Below are 22594 nucleotides of genomic sequence, written 5' to 3' on the forward strand. Positions count from 1 at the left end.
TTCATAGAAATGCTATATTTGGATCCCCCTTTTTTTCAATAATTTGCAGTAAATATGTGGTGTAAACCCCACCATTTGAATCCATTTAAAAAAAATTCTTGTGAGGGGAGAACTCCCCCCCCCCCCCCCCCCCCCCGCACCCTCCTTTTGCAGTTCAGGCTCACTCGCTTAGCTCGTTCGCTTATTACGTTAGGCTACAACATTTTTCGTCCAACCACTTTCAAAATCCACCAGCCGCCACTGCCTGTGCCACTGTCAAATTGGTGCTCTGGGCTCAAGCTTCCTTTCTGCCAAAGTTGTGTTACCATTCCTTCTCCCAGCCACTTCCCTTTCAATAGGATGGGAGGCTTCCCGTGTTGGGCCACACCAGAAATAAGCCCTTAGTATTCAAACCGAGCACACTCAGCTCTTTATTGGCTTTATCGGTACTTAAAAGCATAAAGGTGGTTCAAACGCAGACTTTGTCCAGATGAGCCATCCTGTACTCTAAAGCATGCTGTGCCCTGACCAAGAAAGAGCCTGCCATGGGTCTTCTGGCCCATTCCACTGATTCAAGGTGTTCCTGTTTTGGGCATTTGCAAGGCGACCAATGGGTACCTGTCCCCTCTTTACTAGGCACCTTTGCCTTGATTCCCAAGCCTGCAGAGAGGTGTTTTTTCACATGCTCACTTCTGCCAGACACCCTGACGTGAAGTCCACTCTTCAGATCCTGCACCTATATATATTAGAAATATTCATCAGAGAAACAAGTTACTTACCTTCTATAATACTCTTTCTGGTGAACATTCTAACCGCAGACCCGCAATGTCCCCCATCTGCTCCTTTCAATTAAGTGAACTTTTCTGGTAATAAAAAGGTAACATCTTGTACACTGTCAAGATTACAATCTGCCATGGTAGATCACTGTCTGAATGTGCTGAAAAATTTCAAGGAAAGCTGATGTCTGCACTCAGGGGTGGCACCTGTCCACTCCATGCCATTGTTACCGGCAGATGGTTCGAAGTCACATTGAAGTCCAGTAGTGCCACCAGTTTGGATTCGTGAACAATTACTAGGAAAAGTTCCAGATTCCGGATTTCTCCATGGTTATATAATTATCAGTGCTTATATCTATACTATTGGGACAACAGCTGATTAATGTTAAAGCAATCTTGGAAGAGCCTAGACGTGAAAGGAATAGAATATGATCAAAACACCCTCACCTTTATGGAACTCCATTGGACCCTCCTTGCCCGCCCATCCCATCTTCAAAACCAGCTGCATCGTTTGCAAAGTCGAAAACATCACAGAGATAACAAAAGCTATTCATACTGTGCAGTATCTGACTGTTTTTTTTTTGTTTAAATTTTTTTTATTGGGATTTGTATTTTCCATGGTGCATCACTGTATTACGTTGATTATATACATAATAACAGGTGAACTCAGGCAGTGCAGACAATAAAAAAACATACATTATGGAGCATCCATCCCATCATATATCACATAGTGCAAGTGAGAAACATTAAATTGTACATGGATTACACCTTCGGTGGTCTGATGTGAAATTAGATAGGCTGATTAGTGCCATGTGCCTGTGGGTTCTCGCAAGGGTGCGGGTTGATATGTAGTCCCCCACTCCATCCCTGTCTATCTCTTTGGTTGATGTCCATGCTTATGTTCCCAATGTATAAAAACCAACTTTGCAACATCATAGGGTGAACATGAAACAGTGAACCGTGGGGGGGGGGGCGGGATGGAAGGGGTCTGGGGAGTCCACAAATAAAAAAACATTGTGGTAGGTATCTGTCTTGTGGTCAGTTTGTTTGTCTACAAGATATCTGCGGCATCAGAATCGGAGAACTAAGGATGCCTTAGGTAGATTATGTCTCCTGTCACAGGTCGGGGTGCTAGTCTGGCGGGACCCTATTATAGGAGCAGTCCTTCTTCTGATATGGCTACTGTGAGTTCGCATTTGCTCGTACCATCGGGGACAGGGGTAGAGTCTGTGATTGGGATGGCGTAGCCCTGGGTGAGTCTTCTTGTGTTGTCTCTTGCGTGAACTGAAACAGGAGTTGTGCCCATTCCATAGAGATGGGGTGTTTACAAATCCCTTTCACCTCCTCCTCCCGCAAAATTGTTTCCTCCGCTGCCCGCCATTTTTTAACCACCCCTATCCAGGCTGCCGCAGGGGGTCCTGCCAGCGCTCTCCAATGCATGGCTATTCCCAGTTTCGCCAGGAGTATGGCTAAGGATGCAAACCTGCCCTGCACTTTTTCTGTCTTTCGCCTGCGGAAGACTCCCAGGGCGCATGCCTCCCATGTGGTAATGTGCATGAGTTGGACAGTCGCCCCCAGTACCCCAATATGGTTGGAGTGTGGGACAGTCCCAGAACATGTGTTTGAAGTTGCCTCGGGTGTTTGGCATCTGGGGCATGCAAATTGCGTATCAGGGTAAAAATGGTGAAGCTGGTGCGGTGTTAAATACGTGCGATGTAAAATATTGAATTGAATGTTTTTGAATCATCCGTTCCTTGAAACTTTCTTCGGGTACTCTAGAGTCTTTTCCCATTCTTGGTCATGAAGCACTCGTCCTCCCATTTTTGGTGCAGGGCCTGCAGAGGGGCCGTGGTCAGTTCCCTAATTGACTTATAATGCCAAGTGACTAAGTGTCTGCCCCTGCCCATACGTAGGATTGTATGTAGTACCGGGTGTGTCGGTGGTTCTCCTTCAGTGAGATCCCAGCATTGTCGGGGGCTGTCTACTAATCGTCTGTGCACTAGGAATTGTCCTGGAGGGAAATCATAGCTATCCCTCATTTGGGCATATGTTTTCAGCTGCCCATCTTCAAACAGCGTCTCTGTCTCTGTCACCTCGTGTTCCGTCCATACCCGGAGGGTTCCGGATGTGTAGTATAGTTCTGACTGTTGACATGCAATAGAGGAGTCCCTTTTTTAACTGAGCTACACACCATAATATGGGACTTCCCATAGTTGCTAATTTGGTCACGTCTACTCATAAAAGACACGAATGTCTCTACCAAAACATGCAAGGCTCTTGGAGACTGGGGCAAAAAAACTCACATCGTCTGCATACAACAATGCACGACCAGCAAATTCTCTATTCTCAGCACATCTGTGATTACACTGGATAAATGTGAACTAAATTTGTTTATATAGAGAATCAAAAAGCCAAGATGCATCCTTGTTGCACCCCTTCAGCTAGCGGGAAGTTGTCCGGCATTTCACCAGTAGGACTATATCTCACTTTATCTGTTAGATCCTCATGCCTAGTGGATGAAAAATTTACCAGTGCAAGATCCAACTCCATCAACTATAATTTAGCTCTGTTAACACAGTCAAATGCTGTGGATAAATCCATAAAGGCCAGGTACAGTAGGCAGTGACTAGCAATGGTATTTTGCCAATAATCAAGTGCAAATTCAAGTACTGTTCCACAGTACCCAGCCCCTGAAAGGAAGCCAAATTGGAAAGGACACAAAACCTTATTTTGAGTAGCCTATGTTTTTACTCGATTAAAGACAACCCTTCCCACAATCTTAACAGCACTATCAAGTACTGAGATCAGGCAGTAGCATTTAGGCAAGTTCCTGTCCCCCTTTTGAAAAATTGGGACTATAATGGACTCCGCCCAGGAACTCTTGATCTTGTTACAAAAATAATAATTAAAAGTATTAGTAAGCAGGGGGCCCCTGAGATAAATGTAGCATTTTATAAGGTCCATAGGTACCCCCTCCGGACCTGGAGCCTTTCCACCCAGTATTTGCTCTATAGCTGCTTCAACTTCCTGTAATGTAATTATCATCAGGGAAGAGTTACACACACCCATAAACCGGCCTCTAATCTCTCATCCTCAGCAATGTTATATATGGTACCAAATGCTGAACCCAATCAGAATCAGACACATTACAAGATAGAAGGGGGTTTACCAGAGCATCCTTTTGTCTAATTTTGCTCACCAGATCCAAAAGACTCTACTATTATGTTCTGTGACAGCAGGTTCCAACATATCCCAGTCCCTTGTTAAACATAGATTCTCTTTTTAGGTGTTTAACACCGAATCCCAGCTTATCTTACAGAGCAGCTCAGTATCTGGTGGTTCTTGGCACTCCCGAAGCCAGGACATGATCAAACTACAGACTTAGAAGGGTAAAAAAAGGAAAAAAAGGCAGCAGACCTTTTCCATCCATGCAGCCATGACCTAGAACAACATCCCTACATCCATTAGGACCACCCCAATGCTGCTCCAATATATTAAAGAGTTGAAGACTGACCTAATTAAAGAACATTACCTCACGATGTGTTAATCTGACTGAAGCGGTTTTCTGCCTACCTGTTTCTTGTGCCGCGCCAGCGGCTGCCAGTGGGGGGGACGCCCACGCTCTCGTGCATTTCCCTGCCGCTGCCGCTTCTAACATCCACGCGGCCGCAGAGCGCAGGGGAACTACAGCTCCCATCAACACCGGGGGGACGAATCAGCTGACGGCATTTTCATCGCGCTTGAAGGCGCATAAATACAACGGGAGCCCCCGCGAAGCGGGATCGCGCGCGGGTCGGCGCCGGGCTAAGCCCGGGCAAAGGGCGGGCCCTCTGTGGCCCTCAGAGGCCAGAAGGGACAGGGCTGGGCCACGGACCTTGTATGTATTCGCCGTAGACCTTGCTTATGCACTACATTGTGCTTTTTATTGTGTTTATCTATATGTGTCATTAGAAGTCAGAAAAACAATAGGGACACCTTGACAAATTTGCCTTCGCTGCTTTTGCTCTCTGGATTGCCCGTGGATTCCTTGCATTTAGATCAACGCTTCACCAAACCCATGGAGCGGGTCCCGCTTCACAGAGGGGTGTTCTCCTTTGTGGGCTGTTAGCTGCTGCTGGGGTAAGACAGGGGCTGAGGGCTGCGAGCAAGGGGGCTGGGACTATATTTCCCAGGAGTCCCTGTAACCCCCGCCCGTTCCATCTGGGCTGCTCTCCCTCTTTGACCCGCCCCTAACGATTGGATGGACACTATAAGAGTCATAATTCAACGTGTGACTACTACTGCGCAGGAGCGCGGGAGCTCGCCGGGGGCCGAAGGGGGCCTCCCCCCTGACAAGTATTCTACGGTCCCTTCTTCAGTAAGTGAACTCCGATATATTATATCTTATTGGTGTGAAGTAGGGCAATGTCTGCCTCAACAATGTCTGCCTCAACAAGTACAGCCAGCGCCCGTTTAACTACTTCACCGGTTGAGACTGCTCCACTGGCAATTGGTCCTTTGGATAAATTATTTTTTAACCGTTCATCTCCAATTGATAAACAGCTAACCTTGGCCGAGAGGCGCCTAGAGCGCAGACTATCAATTGAACTGCTTAAAAATTCTACGGACAAGTACTTAAATTTAACATATCCCACTCTGGTAACTCCATTATCTTCTGTAAATTTTCCAGTTGCCAACGAACAACTTGAAGGACAGGCACAAATAATAAATAAGGAAATTGTTACAGATTTGAACAATCCCAGTGGGAGTTATATTCCTCCTAAATTGTTCCCTGACCCAGGTGTCCAGGCTACCCCGACTCAACCTAAGCTTGGGTCCAAAAGGAAAAGAACAGCCCAACAAAGAAAATGTAAAATTGTGGCCAAACCCCCTCAAAAGCATAGGAAGCTACACAAAACTGTGATCATCAGAGAGGCTGTTATTGAAGAAAATCATAGCATAGGAAGTGTTCAGAAGTCAAACCTTGCTCTTTCGGGTAGCCTAGACTCTCAAGAGAAAATTTGCCCTGAGTCTGCCTTATCAATTAACGATAAATTGCTACCACTTGCAAATCTGCTCCCTGAGCTAGAAAGATTACTCAGATTAATACTTATCCCGATAGAGGATAGAATTGCCAAGCTTTCTGATAGGTTAAACCACTTCGAGCAGGCAACATTAGATGATTTTTACTCTACAAAATCTTTGATTAAAGCTAATGCCAGGGTGGATTCAAGTACAAAGCCCTATGACAATATTAACCTTGTCACTCAAGATAAGGGAAGAAGGTCTCAAAACAACTCCCCTTTACCCTCTAAGACAAGTAACACCACTGTCAATACAACTACCAAATCTACTGATTTGGTACATTTAGGCCCTGCTCAACTTCAGCCTAATACTATAAATCCATCTCAGTCTATGATATCCCAGTCGCAAAATTCATCATCCGATGCAGGTTTAGGGGTTACTGTATGCCCCTTAGTGGGTAAAGCTCCAGTACCCACAAAAGCAACTAACAAGCAGATAGCTCGAAACAATCTCGCGGTTGGGAAAGGGGCCAATGTATGTCCTCCAGCGGGTAAAGTTCTAGTACCAACCCAACCAACTAATAATCAGTTGGTGTTGAAACCTGCACCCCGTCCTGTTTCTGTTTCTATAGTTTCCAAATCAATCCCACCTCCCTTGATAAAGCCAAAACACAGAAAACCCCCAGTAAATCTTACTCCGGATTCCTTCCCCTATGTAGTCGTCCTTATAAATGTTCCACCACTTCCCATAGGGCAGAGAGAAACCTTCCAGATGCTTAAAAATAAGATCATGCACTGGTTAAGGGAGAATAGACCCCTCCCAGGGGACATCGATGGATTAATCATAGGGGTAAGGAGAATAGACTGGATAGGGTATACACCGAAAAGTCTGGGTGGGGACTGTGTTGTGGTCAACTTTCAAGATCCAAGGGCGGCGGGATGGATAACTAGGCAGGGATGGGCTGAAAACAAGGGAGGTATTAGAATTGTAGATCTTACCTTTTTCTACCCCCGCCCAACCTGTGTACTGACTAGCCTGCTTAATGAACCCCTGAACCCCTCTACTGCATTATGGCCAATTACTTCCACATCAGCTTCATCATCTGGTCAGAATTATAACACATGTATAAACTATAATCCTCATGCTGGATGGCAGGACCCAGGGTGGGGATATTGACAAATTACTAGAGAGTCGAACAGTAGTAATGGTGGGAACAATAACGAGTCCAAGGGGGCCTGTGAAGATCATGTTGGTACTACTGTTACAATCTTACCTGTTGGTTACACAGAGAAGGGGAGTTTTGTTGAAGAGGGAGGTACTGGGAAGGAAAATATAAACGCTAGTACTGTGAAACTACCCTTAATAACAGCTAATACGATTGTTGACCCCACTGTTGATCCTGGGAAGGTCGTTAATAACATCAAAAGCCCAATGATTTCCCGAGTGTCTCCTTCTACTAACAATTATGATGGGTCGGAGTCTAGCTTTGGTACGCTTCTATCCTGGAATGTTGCAGGGTTGAGTAGTAAGTTAGACTCCCAACTTTGGGTGGAATATATCTGTGGGTTTGATGTTTGTTGTTTCCAAGAAACCTGGGCTTGTGACCCCCTGTTTTGTTTCGGTTATTTAAACTTTTCGATACCAGCATCGAAAGGTGGAAGGGGTCGGCCCATGGGAGGTCTTACTGTATGGATAAAACAAGACTTGGACATTACCATCAAAATATTGGACCTGGGAACTAGCGATTTGCAACTGCTAAGAATCTCCACAGATAAGGGTCCGTCATTGGATTTGTATAATGTTTATGCAAGAGGCAGTAACACAACCAATTCCTCCACCTTAGAGCTGTTGTCTGCCTGCTTAGAGACCAAGTCCCAAGATAGCAGGGTAATAATAGCCGGGGATCTTAATAGGACTTTTGAACCTCTAGACTGCACAAATGATCCCTTAGGGAAGGATGAGGACAATCTTTGGGGAGTACCATCTTTATGTTTAAAGCCCGTCCCAAGGTGGACAAAAGACATCCTATTACTAAATGCTATTTGTATGGAACATGGTCTAAGAGCATTGAACGGGAGAACCATAGGGGACAAGGAGGGTAGTTGTACCTTTGATAACGGTAACAGCAGGAGCAGAATTGATTATATAATATGTAGTCTCCAGTTGTGGCAGGGGGTTATTGATATGGCCATCAGGCCAAGAGTAGAAAGTGATCACAACCCCCTTTGTGTGACCCATAGGTGGTGGAATGTTGGAGTGGGAAACTTACACCTAATGAATGATCAGATTCCAGTCATGAGCAATGACGAACGTAGGCTAAAATGGCCAAGGGTATTGGCTAAGGAGGAAACCATGACCTATATCAACCATGCGGTTGATAGCGCAATTACCGCAATGGAGGCGGTTGATCCAATAGTTCCCGGGGTTAGGGATATCACTGATATCCACAACAAGTTATTTTTCCTCCTCAAACCATGTTTTTTGAACAAGAGTAAGAAAGGGAGGAAAACCCAGGATGTTGGAAGGTGGTTCAATCGCCAATGTAGATCTACACGACTAGAATTGGGACAAGCAATTAGGAACAGGGACCGCGTCGCAATAAAAGAGGCAAGGAAATTGTTTAAATTGGCCATTTTCCAAGCTAAAAGGAAATGGGACGAAGACCACTGGGCCGAGTTAAAAGAGGCTTCTAGCAATAAGGACTCTAGGACTTTTTGGAAAATTATTAAGTGGGGTAGAGGAGGTGGCCCAGCAAAGCCTGATAACAATGTAGCTGAAGATGCCTGGGTTGACTACTTCAGACCACAATATGCCGTAGTCACGCGCCCCGGGGTAGGTGAGGGCATAACGCCAGTCTATGCTATTGACAATTTGTTCTCCACTAAAGAAGTAGAAATCGCGATTAGATCTGTGAAAAGTGGGAGAGCGCCAGGGCTAGATGGGATACCCCCGGATATCTTCAAGTATGATATGACGAGATGGGTGAGGTATATCTTTTTAGTAGCAAATGCCCTAGCCAAGGGGGGGGTGGTCCCCGACCTTTGGAAAGGTGCAACTATTATTCCCATCCATAAGAAGGGAGATCGCTCATTGCCTGCCAACTATAGGCCCATAAGCCTAATAGCAACCATGCAAAAAGTAGTGGGAAGAATGGTTGCAAACCAGCTTATGGACTGGGTCGACGCCAACAACGCCCTTTCCTTATATCAAGCTGGTTTTAGGCGAGCTACCAGCACTATTGATCAGGTCTTCCGCTTTACCATACTGCGGTGGAAGACTGTTTTACTGGGAAGAGGCTGCTTGTATGTCGCGTTTGTCGACCTGCGGGCGGCATTTGATTTAGTCCCCAGGTTTAAGCTATGGTTGGTTTTGAAAAAAATGGGAATTCCTATTGATTTGCTTACACTAATCATGCGTCTACATGAATCCAATTTCGCAAGAGTACAGTGGGGTGGGAATGGCGAGTTTACTTCGGACTTCCCCGTGGAAAGGGGTGTCCGACAAGGCTGTTCCATGGCTCCCTTACTCTTCTCATTATTTATTAATGGGATTGTCAAGCGAATGTTGGAAGCAAGTGTAGACGCTCCTTCGTTAGCGGACGCCAGGGTCCCGATCCTGATGTTCGCTGACGATACCCTTATCTTGTCTAAAACCCCTGTAGGGCTGCAACGTGCATTAAATATTTTTGATATTTTTTGCACAGAGCACGGGCTTGAAGTAAATGTGGGGAAAACGAAACTAATGGCCTTTACCCCAAGCCGTAGAATCTATCCCAAGGTAACCCTAAATAATCGCAAGTTAGACACTGTGAAGGAGTTTACATATCTAGGGGTACAGATAGCTGAGGGCACGGGCTGGTTGCATCATTTGGAAAAAGTGGCCATAAAACATCAACAACTCTCAGGTGCTTTGAGGGGAGAACACCGCAAATCCAAGACAAAACCGATTAAACCCGCACTTACAGTGTACGATGTAAAGGTCTTAGGTGCCACTTTATATGGCGCGGAGTTATGGGCTTGGGACAATCTTGAGGCCCTACAGACATCTGAGAACAAGTTCCTCAGAGGGATTACAGGACTTCCACAGAGCACCCCCCTAATACCATTGTTCCTGGAGTTGGGTAGACGCCCAATTACCGATAGAGCGCGATTGTGCCCTGTTCTCTACTGGAGACGTCTTTGGACAACTCCAGAGATTAGACAATACGCAGAGGGTTTTCTTTGGATAATTAAGGAAGACATCTTCCACAAGATAAAATGGCTTAAAAATCTAAGGGCCATGCTAATTAACTTGGGGTTTTCCAACCTTTGGAATAACCCAGTGGAAGAGGAGTTCCCAAGCAAAGAAGCCCTCAAATCACATTACTGGGATTGGGTGGGTGGTAATCTGTTGAAAGACGTTAGGTCTGACTCTATGGCTGGTCGTTTTTTGGAGACAAAATTTTTTCCTATCCTAGAAAATTATTGGGACACTATTACGGTACCAATGGACAGGAAGCTAGTCTTCCAGCTAAGATGCGGAACTATACCCCTAAACAAACTAACGTCAGGTTGGCATAGGTCGACTAGTAGGTTATGTCCAGTTTGTGAAAACGCAGAAGAGAGTGTAGGTCACTTTCTATTTGTATGTAAAGCCTACTCATTACCCAGGAGATTATGGCTCACACCTGTATGTAAAAACCTGGGGACACGTGACAGTGCAGTGGCTTTAAGAATTTTACGTACAACAACTCATGAATCGATAGTCATTGGGGTAGCTAAATACTTGGGATGGGCCTGGGTTATCAGGAGACGTTCTCTGGGGGGGATTAATTAATCAGGTTTTCCTTTTATCTTTATTGTCTAATAATGTAAAATCACTTGTTACATGTAAATGTTTTTATGCTAAATATCGTACGAGCTGCACAGAATGTCTATATGAATTTATATTTGTAAATGTTATGTTTTTACTTTGTAATGTTTAATTTTATGCTGTGCTTTTATGAGAAATATCTCGAATAAAGCTTGTGCTGCTGCTGCTGTTAATCACCAACAGCCCACCTACCTCAATGATCACTCGTTGACTTTGACCGTGCGCAGCATTCTGCTGCCTTTTGTCTCAGTTTATTTATTTATTTTTATTTATTTTATTCATTATTTATATGGCGCACGAATCATCCTCATGGAGATCTCTCGGCGCCTGGGAGGCAGGCATCTACATGCAGAGAATTTCAGTTAAATAGCCAAGTTTTTAGGTGTTTCTTAAAGATAATCAAGGTGGGACACAACCACAGATCTTCTGGCAACGCATTCCAATATTTGGGAGCCAGATGGGAAAAGGCTCGACCACCCATCTTAACTTTTTTCATTCTCAGCGTTTGAAGGAGCTTTTGGCCACTGGATCTTAACTGTCGTACCGGGGTATACCATTCTAATTTCTTCATTAGGTATTTAGGTCCCCGTCCATAAAGTGCTTTAAAACTAGGCATAAAAGTTTGAAAACTGCTCTTTTCCTAATAGGAAGCCAATGTAACTCTCTCAATAACGGTAGGGATGGAGTACGCGCTGGTTTATTTAATGCTAGGCGTGACGCCGTATTTTGAACGACTTGTAGCCTAGAGAGCAGGTCCTCCCTCATCCCCACTAGGAGAGCATTTCCATAATCTAGTCTACTTACTAGAAGTGCCTGTATCAAAACCCTTCTAGTGGAGAGAGGAATCTAAGGGAAAATCTTTTTTAAAGTGCGCACAGTCCAAAACACTTGCCTGATAGTCTTAACATGCTCTTCCATGGATAAGTTATTATCCATTAAAATGCCCAGAATTTTTTTGCCATTTTTTTGGGGTGGGGGGTTCTCCAAGTTCCCCAGGCCACCACTCCTCTGTCCACAAATCCTCCGCTTTACCAAACAATAAGATCTCAGTTTTGTTGAAATTAAGTTGCAGGTAGTTCTTTCTCATCCATGTGGCTATTTTCAGCATACAACTCTTAAATCTGTCTCTGGTCACCGTGGGGTCCTTCTCTATGGGGACTATCACCTTCGTATCGTCCGCATAGGAGATGGTTTGGAACCCACAAGATTTTATAACGGTGGCCAGAGACGACACATAGATATTGAACAGGGTGGGGCTTAAAATGGAGCCTTGAGGTACACCCTTGTCCACCGATGTAGTCTGGAAAACAATGGTGTCCAGTTGTACACATTGAGATCTATCCGATAGGAAACTCTGGTGTCACAGGGATGGCATTAGAGTGACTGCAATCTCTCACAGTTTATCTAATAGGATTCTGTGAGAGATGGTGTCAAAGGCTGCTGACAGATCTAAAAGGACCAACATTGTAGGGGTCCCTTAGTCTAGCAGCAGCCTGATAGTATCTGTTATCTCTGTCAAGGCAGACTCCGTGCTGTATCCAGCACGGAAGCCCGACTGCGAAGAGTCCAAAAGATCGTGCTGTTCCAGATAGTCTAAAAGTTGTCGGTTGATCAGGGCTTCCATTATTTTTGAGCAGCCAGGAAGAAGAGATATAGGTCTATAGTTTTGTGAGTCGGCGCAGTTCACACTATAAAAATACCATATGCATACTTACATACATACTGGTTAGATTGTCTGAGTCAGATGGTAGTAGACACAAAGATTGATCATTTCCAATCTTTGGAGAGATCATTATTAGTTTCCCCATGTCAACTCCTGATACAGCTGATGCTGTAACCTCCTGCATGTGAGCTGGAGCCCCTTCCCAGCTTGGCAGTGCATCATTCCTTCAGTGATTGCCCTAGCAATCACGGACCATCATCCCGATCCTTTGAGCTCACATCGATCATTCTGTTTCCACACTAGTCATCGGTCAGCCCTATCGTTTAAAACACTGATGACCACGTGACATAAGGTGACTTGCTTGAACTTTGTTACCACCATACTGATTGTTGAGCTGATTAGTATATTGAAGGGCTTGCAGAAGAAGAATGACAGTCCATGATAGTTTTGGAGCACAGGGCAGCAATGTGGTATTCCTAGATGGGACACCAGATGCACAAAAAGGAAGTTAGGATTTTTATCTTTTAACTGATACATAAGGGCCTGCTTGTAGCCAGAAATAGTTTCTAGTCAAGCTGGTAGATTCTTGATTAATGGTGAGTGCCTTCTTCCTCTTCCTACCCCTAGTTACTCTTTCTTCCGTTCACCCTATCGGGAGAAAGTTTGCAATTTGTGTCATTTAAATGGACTGTCTCAAATAGCGCAGGTGGAAGTCTCCTACAAAACGTTACGTCTCCTCCTTTCTTTGAATGAGTGACAAAATCTGGGTGAAGGCTAGTGTAAAGAATCAAAAAACACTATGAACATGTCAATCAAATATTTACTTTATTGACACAAGCATGATTTTATAGTTGAGTGTTTATTTGTTCCAGATGATGTCACACTCTGTTTTATGGGTTTGTTTATTTTGACCTAAAATGATTCTCCAAAATCTAAAGAGTTCAGGCGTTAGGGTGATCTGATAGAGACTTCTACCCACAGATTCCTTACTTTTGAATTTCCCCAGGTGTCAGATTGGATTCGTAAGATTTTCCGTGAGCAGTTCTCATGCACGCCGGTAGGTGATATCGATTGGCTCCATCCAGCATCGTCAACGTCATCCGCGCTCGAAGTGAAGTCTGCATCACCTATATAGTTGCCACCTCAACACGCTGATGTCAGTTCTTTTCTTTCCACGCCAGCCAGCGCTGATCCAAGAGAAGAGCTACCCCTGTCAGTTTTTGACAGGATTTTGCAATATTTTGTCAACCTTTATTGAGTTTTCGTCCTGGTGTGTCGCAGATGTCATTAAGGAAGACAGGCTTCAAACCCTGTGGTGCCTGTCGCCGTGCCCTGTCGGTGAAGGACCAACACTTCATGTGTTTGCGGTGTCTGGAGTGCAACCATGACTCATGCTACAACTACCAGGCCATAGTGCAGAAGGCTTTGAGGAAGAGGTCCCTGAAGCTGCTAGCGGCCTGGCATGCAACTCTTCGGAAGTCACGTTCCGCTTGAGAGGGCAGTCTCAGGACCCGTCCAGGAGTCCTAAGTCCTTTTTGTCCCACTTGAAATCATTAGGGCATTCAGGTAAGAGGCACTTAAAACACAAGAAGTTGAAGCGAGCTTTGACTTCTTGTTTCTCGGCCGATGTGACAAAGGAACATCAGCATCCTAGGCCTGGCTCCTTGGCCGACTCTGTGCCTCCCCAGTTTTCTGGGAGCAAGAGAGACCCTCACTCAAATTAAGTTTTATGAGGCCATGTATCTAATTTCTGAGTGGTTGACCCCCTTAGCGTGCCTTCCGGCACCACAGTGTAGGAAGGGGCCCTATCTGGTTCCTCGCCGGCGGCTCTAATGGGCCCACATGGATCCTGGCATTGATCCGTAATGGTGCCGGTCATGCCACTCATTCCTTCCCCTGCGCCAGCCCCGATACCAATGCTCCCGGTGCAGGTGGCCCCATTGTGATCCCTGAATCCGACATGGAACCACATTGGAAGACGCAGATTCTGGCGCCGACAGGAACCCCATGTCCTAGGTCGGAGCCTGAGCCCTATTCTGAAGGGCTAGGCTTGGAGAGGAATGGGAAGGGTCGCTGGACCCTTTAGAATATCAGTCTTAGGATCAAGATATGGACTGGTGTGAGGAACTGGGTGATGCCAGAAGACTAGATTTGTCTCCAGATAACTGCATGCTTCCTTCCCACCATGGCTACAGAGGATGGGGCTACAAACGCAACGGTGGTGCGGAGTGTGGCTGAGGTCCTCGACCTTCAGTTGCCCTCAGTGGCAGTCAAGACCAATATCTTGATGGAGATGCTGCAACTGGGAGTCGCCGCCTCTGAACCCATACTCCTTTTCAATGAAGCCCTCTGCAACCTCCTTCTGGGGACCTAGTCCAAACCCATCGCAGGGGCTCCTGTAAATAGGGCGATAGCCTGCCGCCACTGTCCGGCTCCAAGGGACCCAAATTTCCCCACCCTACACCCTATTCCAGAGAGCTTGGTGGTCCAAGCCTCCACTTCCCATGGTGTGTTCACTGTTGCTCACTCGTACTAGGAAGCCAAGAGGCTATTCAGCTTGGCGAAGTAAAGTTTTCTTCTGCCAGCCTTGCATTGTGGTCAGTTTACATTGCATGTCTATTGGGCCACTACTCCCACACGCTGTTGAAAACGGTTGTGCAAATACTCCCACAGGTCCCGAAGGAGGCCCGAGCCATTCTCTCCTAAGCAGTAACAGATGTGAGAGAGTCAGCGAAATTCACTATGCGCTGTGGTTTGGACATGACCAGCTCGCTGGGCACAGTGGTTTCGTCGACAGTAGCTCTTAGACGCCACAATTAGCTGAGAATGTCTGGCTTTTTAGGGGATATCCAGGCTTCCCTTATGGACATGCCCTTCGATGGCACCCGTCTCTTCAGACACAAGGCAGACTTGGTGCTAGAAAACTTTAAGGACTCGCGGGCTATGGCCAAGTCCTTTGACCTCTTGGCTGCCCCATGTCATCCCCACTCTGCCTTTCGCTCCATTCGTGGCCACAGAAAGGGTTTTCATCTGCTCCAACCCTACCCCAGCACTGAGCAGTGCAAGCTTCCCAACCGCTACGTGACTGATGGCACGGTTCCTTTGAAGCTCGTGAGACGGGTAGCCTGCAGTCGTGTCCAGCCACCATCCCCCCGGCAACTGCAGCCTCCAAACTTTCCTAATCTTGCCTTTTAGATCATGAGTGCCCAGTTGGTGGCAAGATCTGCCATCACATTTACCACTGGCAGTCCGAAATATCGGACAGGTGGGTTCTGTAGATCATCTGAAGGGGCTACTCTCTATCCTTCGAGACCACCCCTCCCTCCATCCTACAACTGGCTGAGGGAGGATCATTAGTCACTGCTCCACAAGGAAGTCATGGCTCTCTTGGCCAAGGAAACCATAGAGAGGTTTCGGGGGCTGTGGTTGCTATTCCCGCTACTTTCTGATCCCCAAGAAGGACAAGTGTCTTCGTCATATCCCAATCTCCAAATCTTCAACTACTTCCTCAAAATGGAGTTCAAAATGCTCACATTGGCTCAAGTCTCGTCTGCCCTGGACCCAGGAGATAGGATGATAACGTTGGACTTGCAGGATGCATATTTTTAAGTTCCCCTCCTGCCTGCCTATCAACGCTACTTGCAGTTTTCGGTAGGCCATGAGAATTTTCAGTACACTTTGCTCCTTTTTGCCTTACCAACAACCCTTGGGTTTTCACCAAAGAGATGATTGGCACTCCTGACCTGCGCAGATGAGCTGTGACTGTCTTCACCTATACCAATGACTGGCTGCTGAAGGCGGGCTCCCAACAGGCTGTTGAAACCCACTCCCAGACTACAGCGAACCTCCTGCATTCACTGGGGTTCACTATTAATGTGCTGTAGTCACACCGGACTCCCTTGCAGATGCTCCCTTTCATCAGAGGTGTTCTGGATAAAGTGCAGTTTCTGGCTTATCCTCCCGAGCAGCGAGTCCAGGATAATCAGACTATGATACTGATGTTTCAGCCTCTGTCCTGGGTTTCTGCGAATCTGACTCTGAGACTGCTGGGCCTCATGGCTTCCTGCATCCTGCTGGTGATGCATGGCATATCCTAGCTCTTCAGTGGGACCTGCAGTTTCAGTGGGGGAATCTCTGTGACATGGTCCAGATCTCTGAGAGATTTGCAAAGGGCCTGCAGTGGTGGCTAACAAACTGCGATTGGGTCAGAGGCAGACCCCTTTCCCTTCCCCAACCAGATCTCACAGTAGTGACAGATGCGTCCCTCATGAGATGAGGCAGCCACCTGGGAGAGGTTGAGATCAGAGGACTTTGGTCTCTGGCAGAATCCAGACTCCACATCAACATGCTGGAGCTCTGTGTGATCCGACTGGCATTGAAGGCCTGTCTACCCTTCATCAAGGGAAGGCTAGTGCAGAAATTCACAAACGACACCACTGCCATGTGGTACTGCAACAAACAGGGCAGGTTAGTGTTGTGGACCCTCTGTCAAGAGGCCATGCATCTCTGGACATGGCTGGAACAGCAGGGCATATCCTTGTTGGTTCTACTTCTGACAGGTTCCCTGAAGGATAGAGCAGACAAACTCAGCTGTTGATGACTAGCAAATCACGAATGGCATCTCCATCCAGAGTTGGTGCAAGGTCTCTTTTAGCAGTGGGGAGAGCCTTGGTTAGATCTCGTTGCCTCTCCCGAGAACGCACGTCAGCAGTTTTGTGCGCTAGAGTTTTCAAAGTGGAGAAGCTTTCTATCTTCGGTGGAGCTCAGACCTCCTGTAGACTTTTCCACCCATATCACTCCTGCCCATAGTTCTCAAGAAGATCAGGAACGCCTGGGCCCATGTCATCCTTCTTTAGTTAAGTCCCATATTGTAAACCGATTTTTGAAGGGCCTTATACATATGCTTCACCCTTCTCCTTTTATTATGCCTCAGTGGAACATTAATCTGGTCCTCACATTCTTGATGTGTGCTCCTTCCGGGCCTCTTCACAATTGTCCCCTCTGGCAGCTCACAATTAAAGCAGCCTTTCTCTTGGCAGTTACATCTGCCAAGAGGGTGACCAAGCTGCAGGCTGTATCTCCCAAACCTCCATTCTTATTCATTTATCTGGACAAACTGGTGCTTTACACTAGGGCCTCTTTTCAGCCGAAAGTGGTAACACCATTTCATGTGGGCCAGTCTGTCACCTTGCCCACCTTCTACACTCCTCCACATCCCTCTAAGGAAGAGGAGCGATTTCACCATCTAGACCCAAAAAGAGCATTGTCGTTCCAGCTTGACTGCACACGAGAATTCAGGGAAGACTACCAACTCTTTGTGGGGTATGATGTGGTGAAGAAAGGTCAGGCGGTGCAGAAGCAGACCATCCTTCGATGGGTCGTTCTCTGCATCTAGAACTGCTATGCACTGGCAAAGAAGCATCCTCCTGAAGGCTTACGGGCTTATTCCACCAGAGCTAAAGCTGCGACCACTGCCTTAGTATGTGGACTCCAGGCCTGGACATCTATCAGGCAGCAACGTGGGCTTCTTGCACACATTTACCACGCATCACTGCCTGGACAGTCAGGTCTGTTGGAATGAGCTCTTCACCCATTCAGTCCTGCAGGACTTCCTAGTTTAAATTTGTCTGCAGACCCTCCACCGGGATGGTATCGCTTGGACATGTATTCAAAGGTAGGGAATCTATGGCTAGAAGTCTGTCAGATGAACAATTTACTTACCTTCGATACTGTCTTATATGGTAGAGACAATATCTAGCCACAGATTCCTTACCGACCCCCTCATCCTCCTCGCTCTGCAGACAGCTTTCTAAGGTCAGGGATGATCCCTTTCAGGGCCCTTGCTTGGACATACCAGTGTCAGTGCACTTCATGGCTCGACTCTTCTCGCGTGGAAAGTCATGAAAATGATGTCAGTCCACTGAGGTGGTGCCTATATAGGTGACGTGGACATCACTTCCAGCACGGACGATGATGACAATGTCGCGCAAAGCCAATCAACGTCACCTACCGGCGCATAGGGGTATTGCTCATGAAAAATCTTATGGATCCAGTCTGACACCTGGAGATATTCAAAGCTAAGGAATCTGCGGCTAGATATTGTCTCTACCAGAAAAGGCATTACCGAAGGTAAGTAACTTGTTCGTTATTATGTATACAAATTGCAGATTCTAGTGGGGCTGTTACTGGCCTGATCAGAATATAGTGGCCACAGGTAATGACGGCCTAAATGAGACACTAAACCTCAAGTACGTTTTTGCTAATAACCAAAGGAGAAAATGTATCCATTAGCCATGTTTGCCATAATATCACTTTTTCGTCCTGTTTCTTTTCTTAGCTGGCGAGTGGCAGACCCTTGCTTCCAATATCTCGGATTGCAGTTATCTCACCAGTAAACTCTCACAGGGGCTCGTCTACTCCTTCCGGATCGCCTGCAGCAGTAAGGCTGGGATGGGGCCTTACAGTAGCCCATCTGATGAAGTGAAAATTGGTGAGGAAATCTCAGGTGAGTCATCACAGGCACAATGCTCAAGCATCTCTTCTTTAATACCTACCCACACCAAGATCTCAGGTGAGTCATCACAGGCACAATGCTCAAGCATCTCTTCTTTAATACCTACCCCCACCAAGATCTCAGGTGAGTCATCACAGGCACAATGCCAAAGCATCTCTTCTTTAATACCTACCCCCACCAAGATCTCAGGTGAGTCATCACAGGCACAATGCTCAAGCATCTCTTCTTTAATACCTACCCCCACCAAGATCTCAGGTGAGTCATCACAGGCACAATGCCAAAGCATCTCTTCTTTAATACCTACCCCCACCAAGATCTCAGGTGAGTCATCACAGGCACAATGCTCAAGCATCTCTTCTTTAATACCTACCCCCACCAAGATCTCAGGTGAGTCATCACAGGCACAATGCTCAAGCATCTCTTCTTTAATACCTACCCCCACCAAGATCTCAGGTGAGTCTTCACAGGCACAATGCTCAAGCATCTCTTCTTTAGTAATTACCTCCACCTACTCTTGTTCACCAATTTAAGATTTCTGAAGCATCAACACCCAACCCATCCCTAACCCTGGGCCTGTAACAGGCTGTCTTCAAAGCTTGTAAGCGATTTGGGTGACTATGGGATGGAACTCGCTGGTGTAGACAGAAACCGTTCACTGACACCTTTGTGCTTCCTCTAATCACTTGGTTATTGTTTTGCACTCAGCCACCTGGGCTCTCCACTTAAACAGAATCTTTAAAGGTCAATGCAGGACTCAACATGTGGAAGTCTATTGCTTGAGACTACTGAAGGATCAAAAAACTTACCATTTTCAATCAATCAATTCCTTTATAAAAGTACACAAACTCTCTCACAGATAATTAAAAACACATATTAGATTAAAAAAAAGAATAAAAGAGACCATGAAATGTGACTCAGTAGTAAAAAAAAAAAACACACTATTCTAAAGGCACCATAATTCGATAATCATAGAGCTTCTCTACAATAAAATGATTCAAATGAAAGACTGCCAAATATATCACAATATATACATTGAACCACTTTAAAACTAATGCCCTTAGTAAAAGGAGACGCTTATTTTCTGCCACCCCTACGTGACAAATTCCTATGGGACAAAAACCTCCAAGAGAGCCTATAACTAGGACCTAAAAGGGTCTGCCTACCATAGTGTCTTGGGATGGACACTAGTCCATGAAACTCTCAGGCGTTACCTAGTGATCCTTTATCTAAAGTGCAATGTGCTTAGATAAGAATGTTTTAAAATCACAAAAACATTAAAACTAATAATTCCCCCGTGTTTATTCCAGAGTGCCATAATAAGCTTTGGCAAAAGGGAGTTGAATTTATGCATTTGACGTAGGCCATACTAACTTCCATCAATTCTTGGGACTATCTAGCAAACGCCAGTCACTAAGACCCAAATGCCTCCCCATCGAGGTGAGAGCATTGCACAAACCTTCTTCGTACACACCAGCTTGAAAACAGGTATCCAGAAACTGCGACAACAGTAGGCTGTTAAGAATCCATTTTCAAAATTCTAAAGGCCCCATGGCAGTGTCGGGGAAGAGGTGTGGCGCCGGAATCTAGGGATCACGGTACGATCCCCAGCGCCGGCAGCAGATTTGCCCAGCACCATGTGACTCTGGCAATAGCTTGCTTAATCTTCCCCACGGCCCCCAGTGCCTGGAGACCCTTATGGGTGATTGTTCGCGCTTTACAAATGTGGGTTATTATTACAAATGTGGGTCCCTAGATTCCTGCAGAGTTGGATTAACGATTTGGATCTAAATTTCTTATAGCCTGGAATGGCAGATCAACAATAAACCACAGCCCTCACCCCTCCAGTGGCTTGCAAATATACACAGGGGGAGTGCCCCATGGCTGAACTGTATGTACAGCTTCCTCGCGAAGGCTTGTTGAACCTCTTCCTAAAAATCCTCAAATCGATATGCGGCTTTAAACCCTATAAATCCTAATGGCAGAGCCCCTAGAGAAGAACTCTCCAGAAGGGTAGATGCTTTAAACCCCTTGTAGCATTGCACCAATCCCCCCCTTGGTGTCGCCTAACAGGCCTGGGAAGCGCCCTCCCACAGGCTTGCTTTGCCAATGCTTTGTAGAGTTTCCCTGATGTACTTGAGTCATGACAGCCGCCCGCACCTTACCAACTGGCCCTTACGGAGATCTTACGTTTACAAGTGATCAGCGCTAACATTTTCTACTATTTCAAATCATAATACTTGTGTTTCTACTGGCAAGCATGTTATTATGGGATTTCTAATATTTGTTGTTTTTGGATTTTTACTAAGCAGCTTTGCAACCTGTGAAGCTTGAGACCCCAGATCTACCAGAAGAGGAGAATAGAGGACTTACTCCTTCTCTTATGGCATCAGCGCATCCAACGTATGCATTCCAGAGTGAAATTAAAAGGTAAGGTACAGCAGGCCCAGCCAGGCACTTGGCCCCCCCACACACACCTTTTAATGCCTGCTCCTATATGCTACGTTTCGTGTTCGCTGTTATCAATTAGCACTATTAAAGAAGATAGTTCCATCCAGTTCATCTTTATTTATAATTAAGAAAATCTAATCAGTTTTATAGTGTACTTCATTGCACTGGGCAAACTTGTCTGGGCTCCTAAAAAAGACATGGTTTTGTGCTTTTGGGAAAACTGCAGGCGGATACTCCGCACAAGCAAGGAGGGTGACATATTGATCACAGGTGTGTATAGCAAAGCTGAAAGTGATACACAGAAAGACGGGGGCGGGGTATTAGGAGTAGAAGTTCATTCCGATCGGAGGGGTAAATCCTATTACTGTCCCCATCGGAATTACAGTATCAGTGGAGTTTCCACGCACCTGATACAGTTCGCCCAGAGAGTTTGCCTGAGAAAGACCTCAGATTGTCTGGATGGAATTCAATTGGGGAAACAAGTTATTAACAGGACAATCATACTATTACTTTCTGATTTTTCTGGCAATTTTTAATTTCTCTGGGGAACTTCAAGAAACCATCCCCATTAACTGAAGTCCCCGCCTGCGCCATAGTTCCTAGTCTTCCAGGTATCGGTAACTCCGAAGGCGCACTTACCAGTGAGAAATCCAGGGACCTCGTATGTTACCCCTTAGTGTTTTCGAGGTTACTATTCTTTTTAATAGTCTAATCCTGTGTCAAGGCCACGTGTGCAACCTCCAGGAAATGGGTAGTCCCCGTTTTTGTCCTTCAGAACTCTAATCTTTTAACAAGCCACCCAAAATCCCTGAGTTGCTTTACAAAAGAGAACTTGATTTTTAGGGAACACTGTGTATCATCTGGAAAACACTAAGGGCCAGATGTAGGTGGCCAAATAGCGAGGGCTAACGCTGAAATTTCAGCGTTAGCGCTCGCTATTTGGCAGCGAGCAATGTAGGTAAGTTGAAACCTACTAGCAAAATAAGGAATCGCAAAATTGCGATTCCTTATTTTGCTCTTGCATTTAGGGAATCACAAATTGCGTTTCCTGAAATGCAATGTAAGTAGCACAAAAGAAAGTGCGCTTTAGCCTTAAGGAATCGCTAATTACCACCAAGTTGAAGTTGGTGGTAATTAGCGATTTCCTTTAAAAAAACACTTTTTTGCTTTTTTTAAGTGCCATGTGGCACACATTCATCCCCTTAGGGCATGTATGTGCGCCACATGTGCACACATGCACATTTCAGGGGTGCAACAGGGTGTCCTTTTGGAACCCTGGCACCCTTGGATTGCTCCTGCAATTTGCGAGCGCCTCTTGGTGACTCGCAAATTGCGGGAGCAATTCCTATTCATTCTTAT

General features: G+C 45.9%; 1 protein-coding gene across 25 annotated transcripts in view; it reads left to right on the top strand.

Annotated features, from left to right (window-relative positions):
- The window catches only part of OBSCN (obscurin, cytoskeletal calmodulin and titin-interacting RhoGEF), a 1809553-nt gene that overhangs the window by 1634929 nt on the left and 152030 nt on the right, over positions 1 to 22594 (top strand). For all 25 annotated transcript variants that reach the window (XM_085628811.1, XM_085628818.1, XM_085628815.1 and 22 more), the window contains 2 exons: positions 18611 to 18778; positions 21097 to 21214. In XM_085628811.1, coding sequence (XP_085484937.1) covers positions 18611 to 18778; positions 21097 to 21214 — 286 coding nt within the window. The remainder of the gene's footprint in view (positions 1 to 18610; positions 18779 to 21096; positions 21215 to 22594) is intronic.

This window comes from Triturus cristatus, chromosome 10 (genome assembly GCF_964204655.1).
Source record: "Triturus cristatus chromosome 10, aTriCri1.1, whole genome shotgun sequence".
Lineage (NCBI taxonomy): Eukaryota > Metazoa > Chordata > Amphibia > Caudata > Salamandridae > Triturus > Triturus cristatus.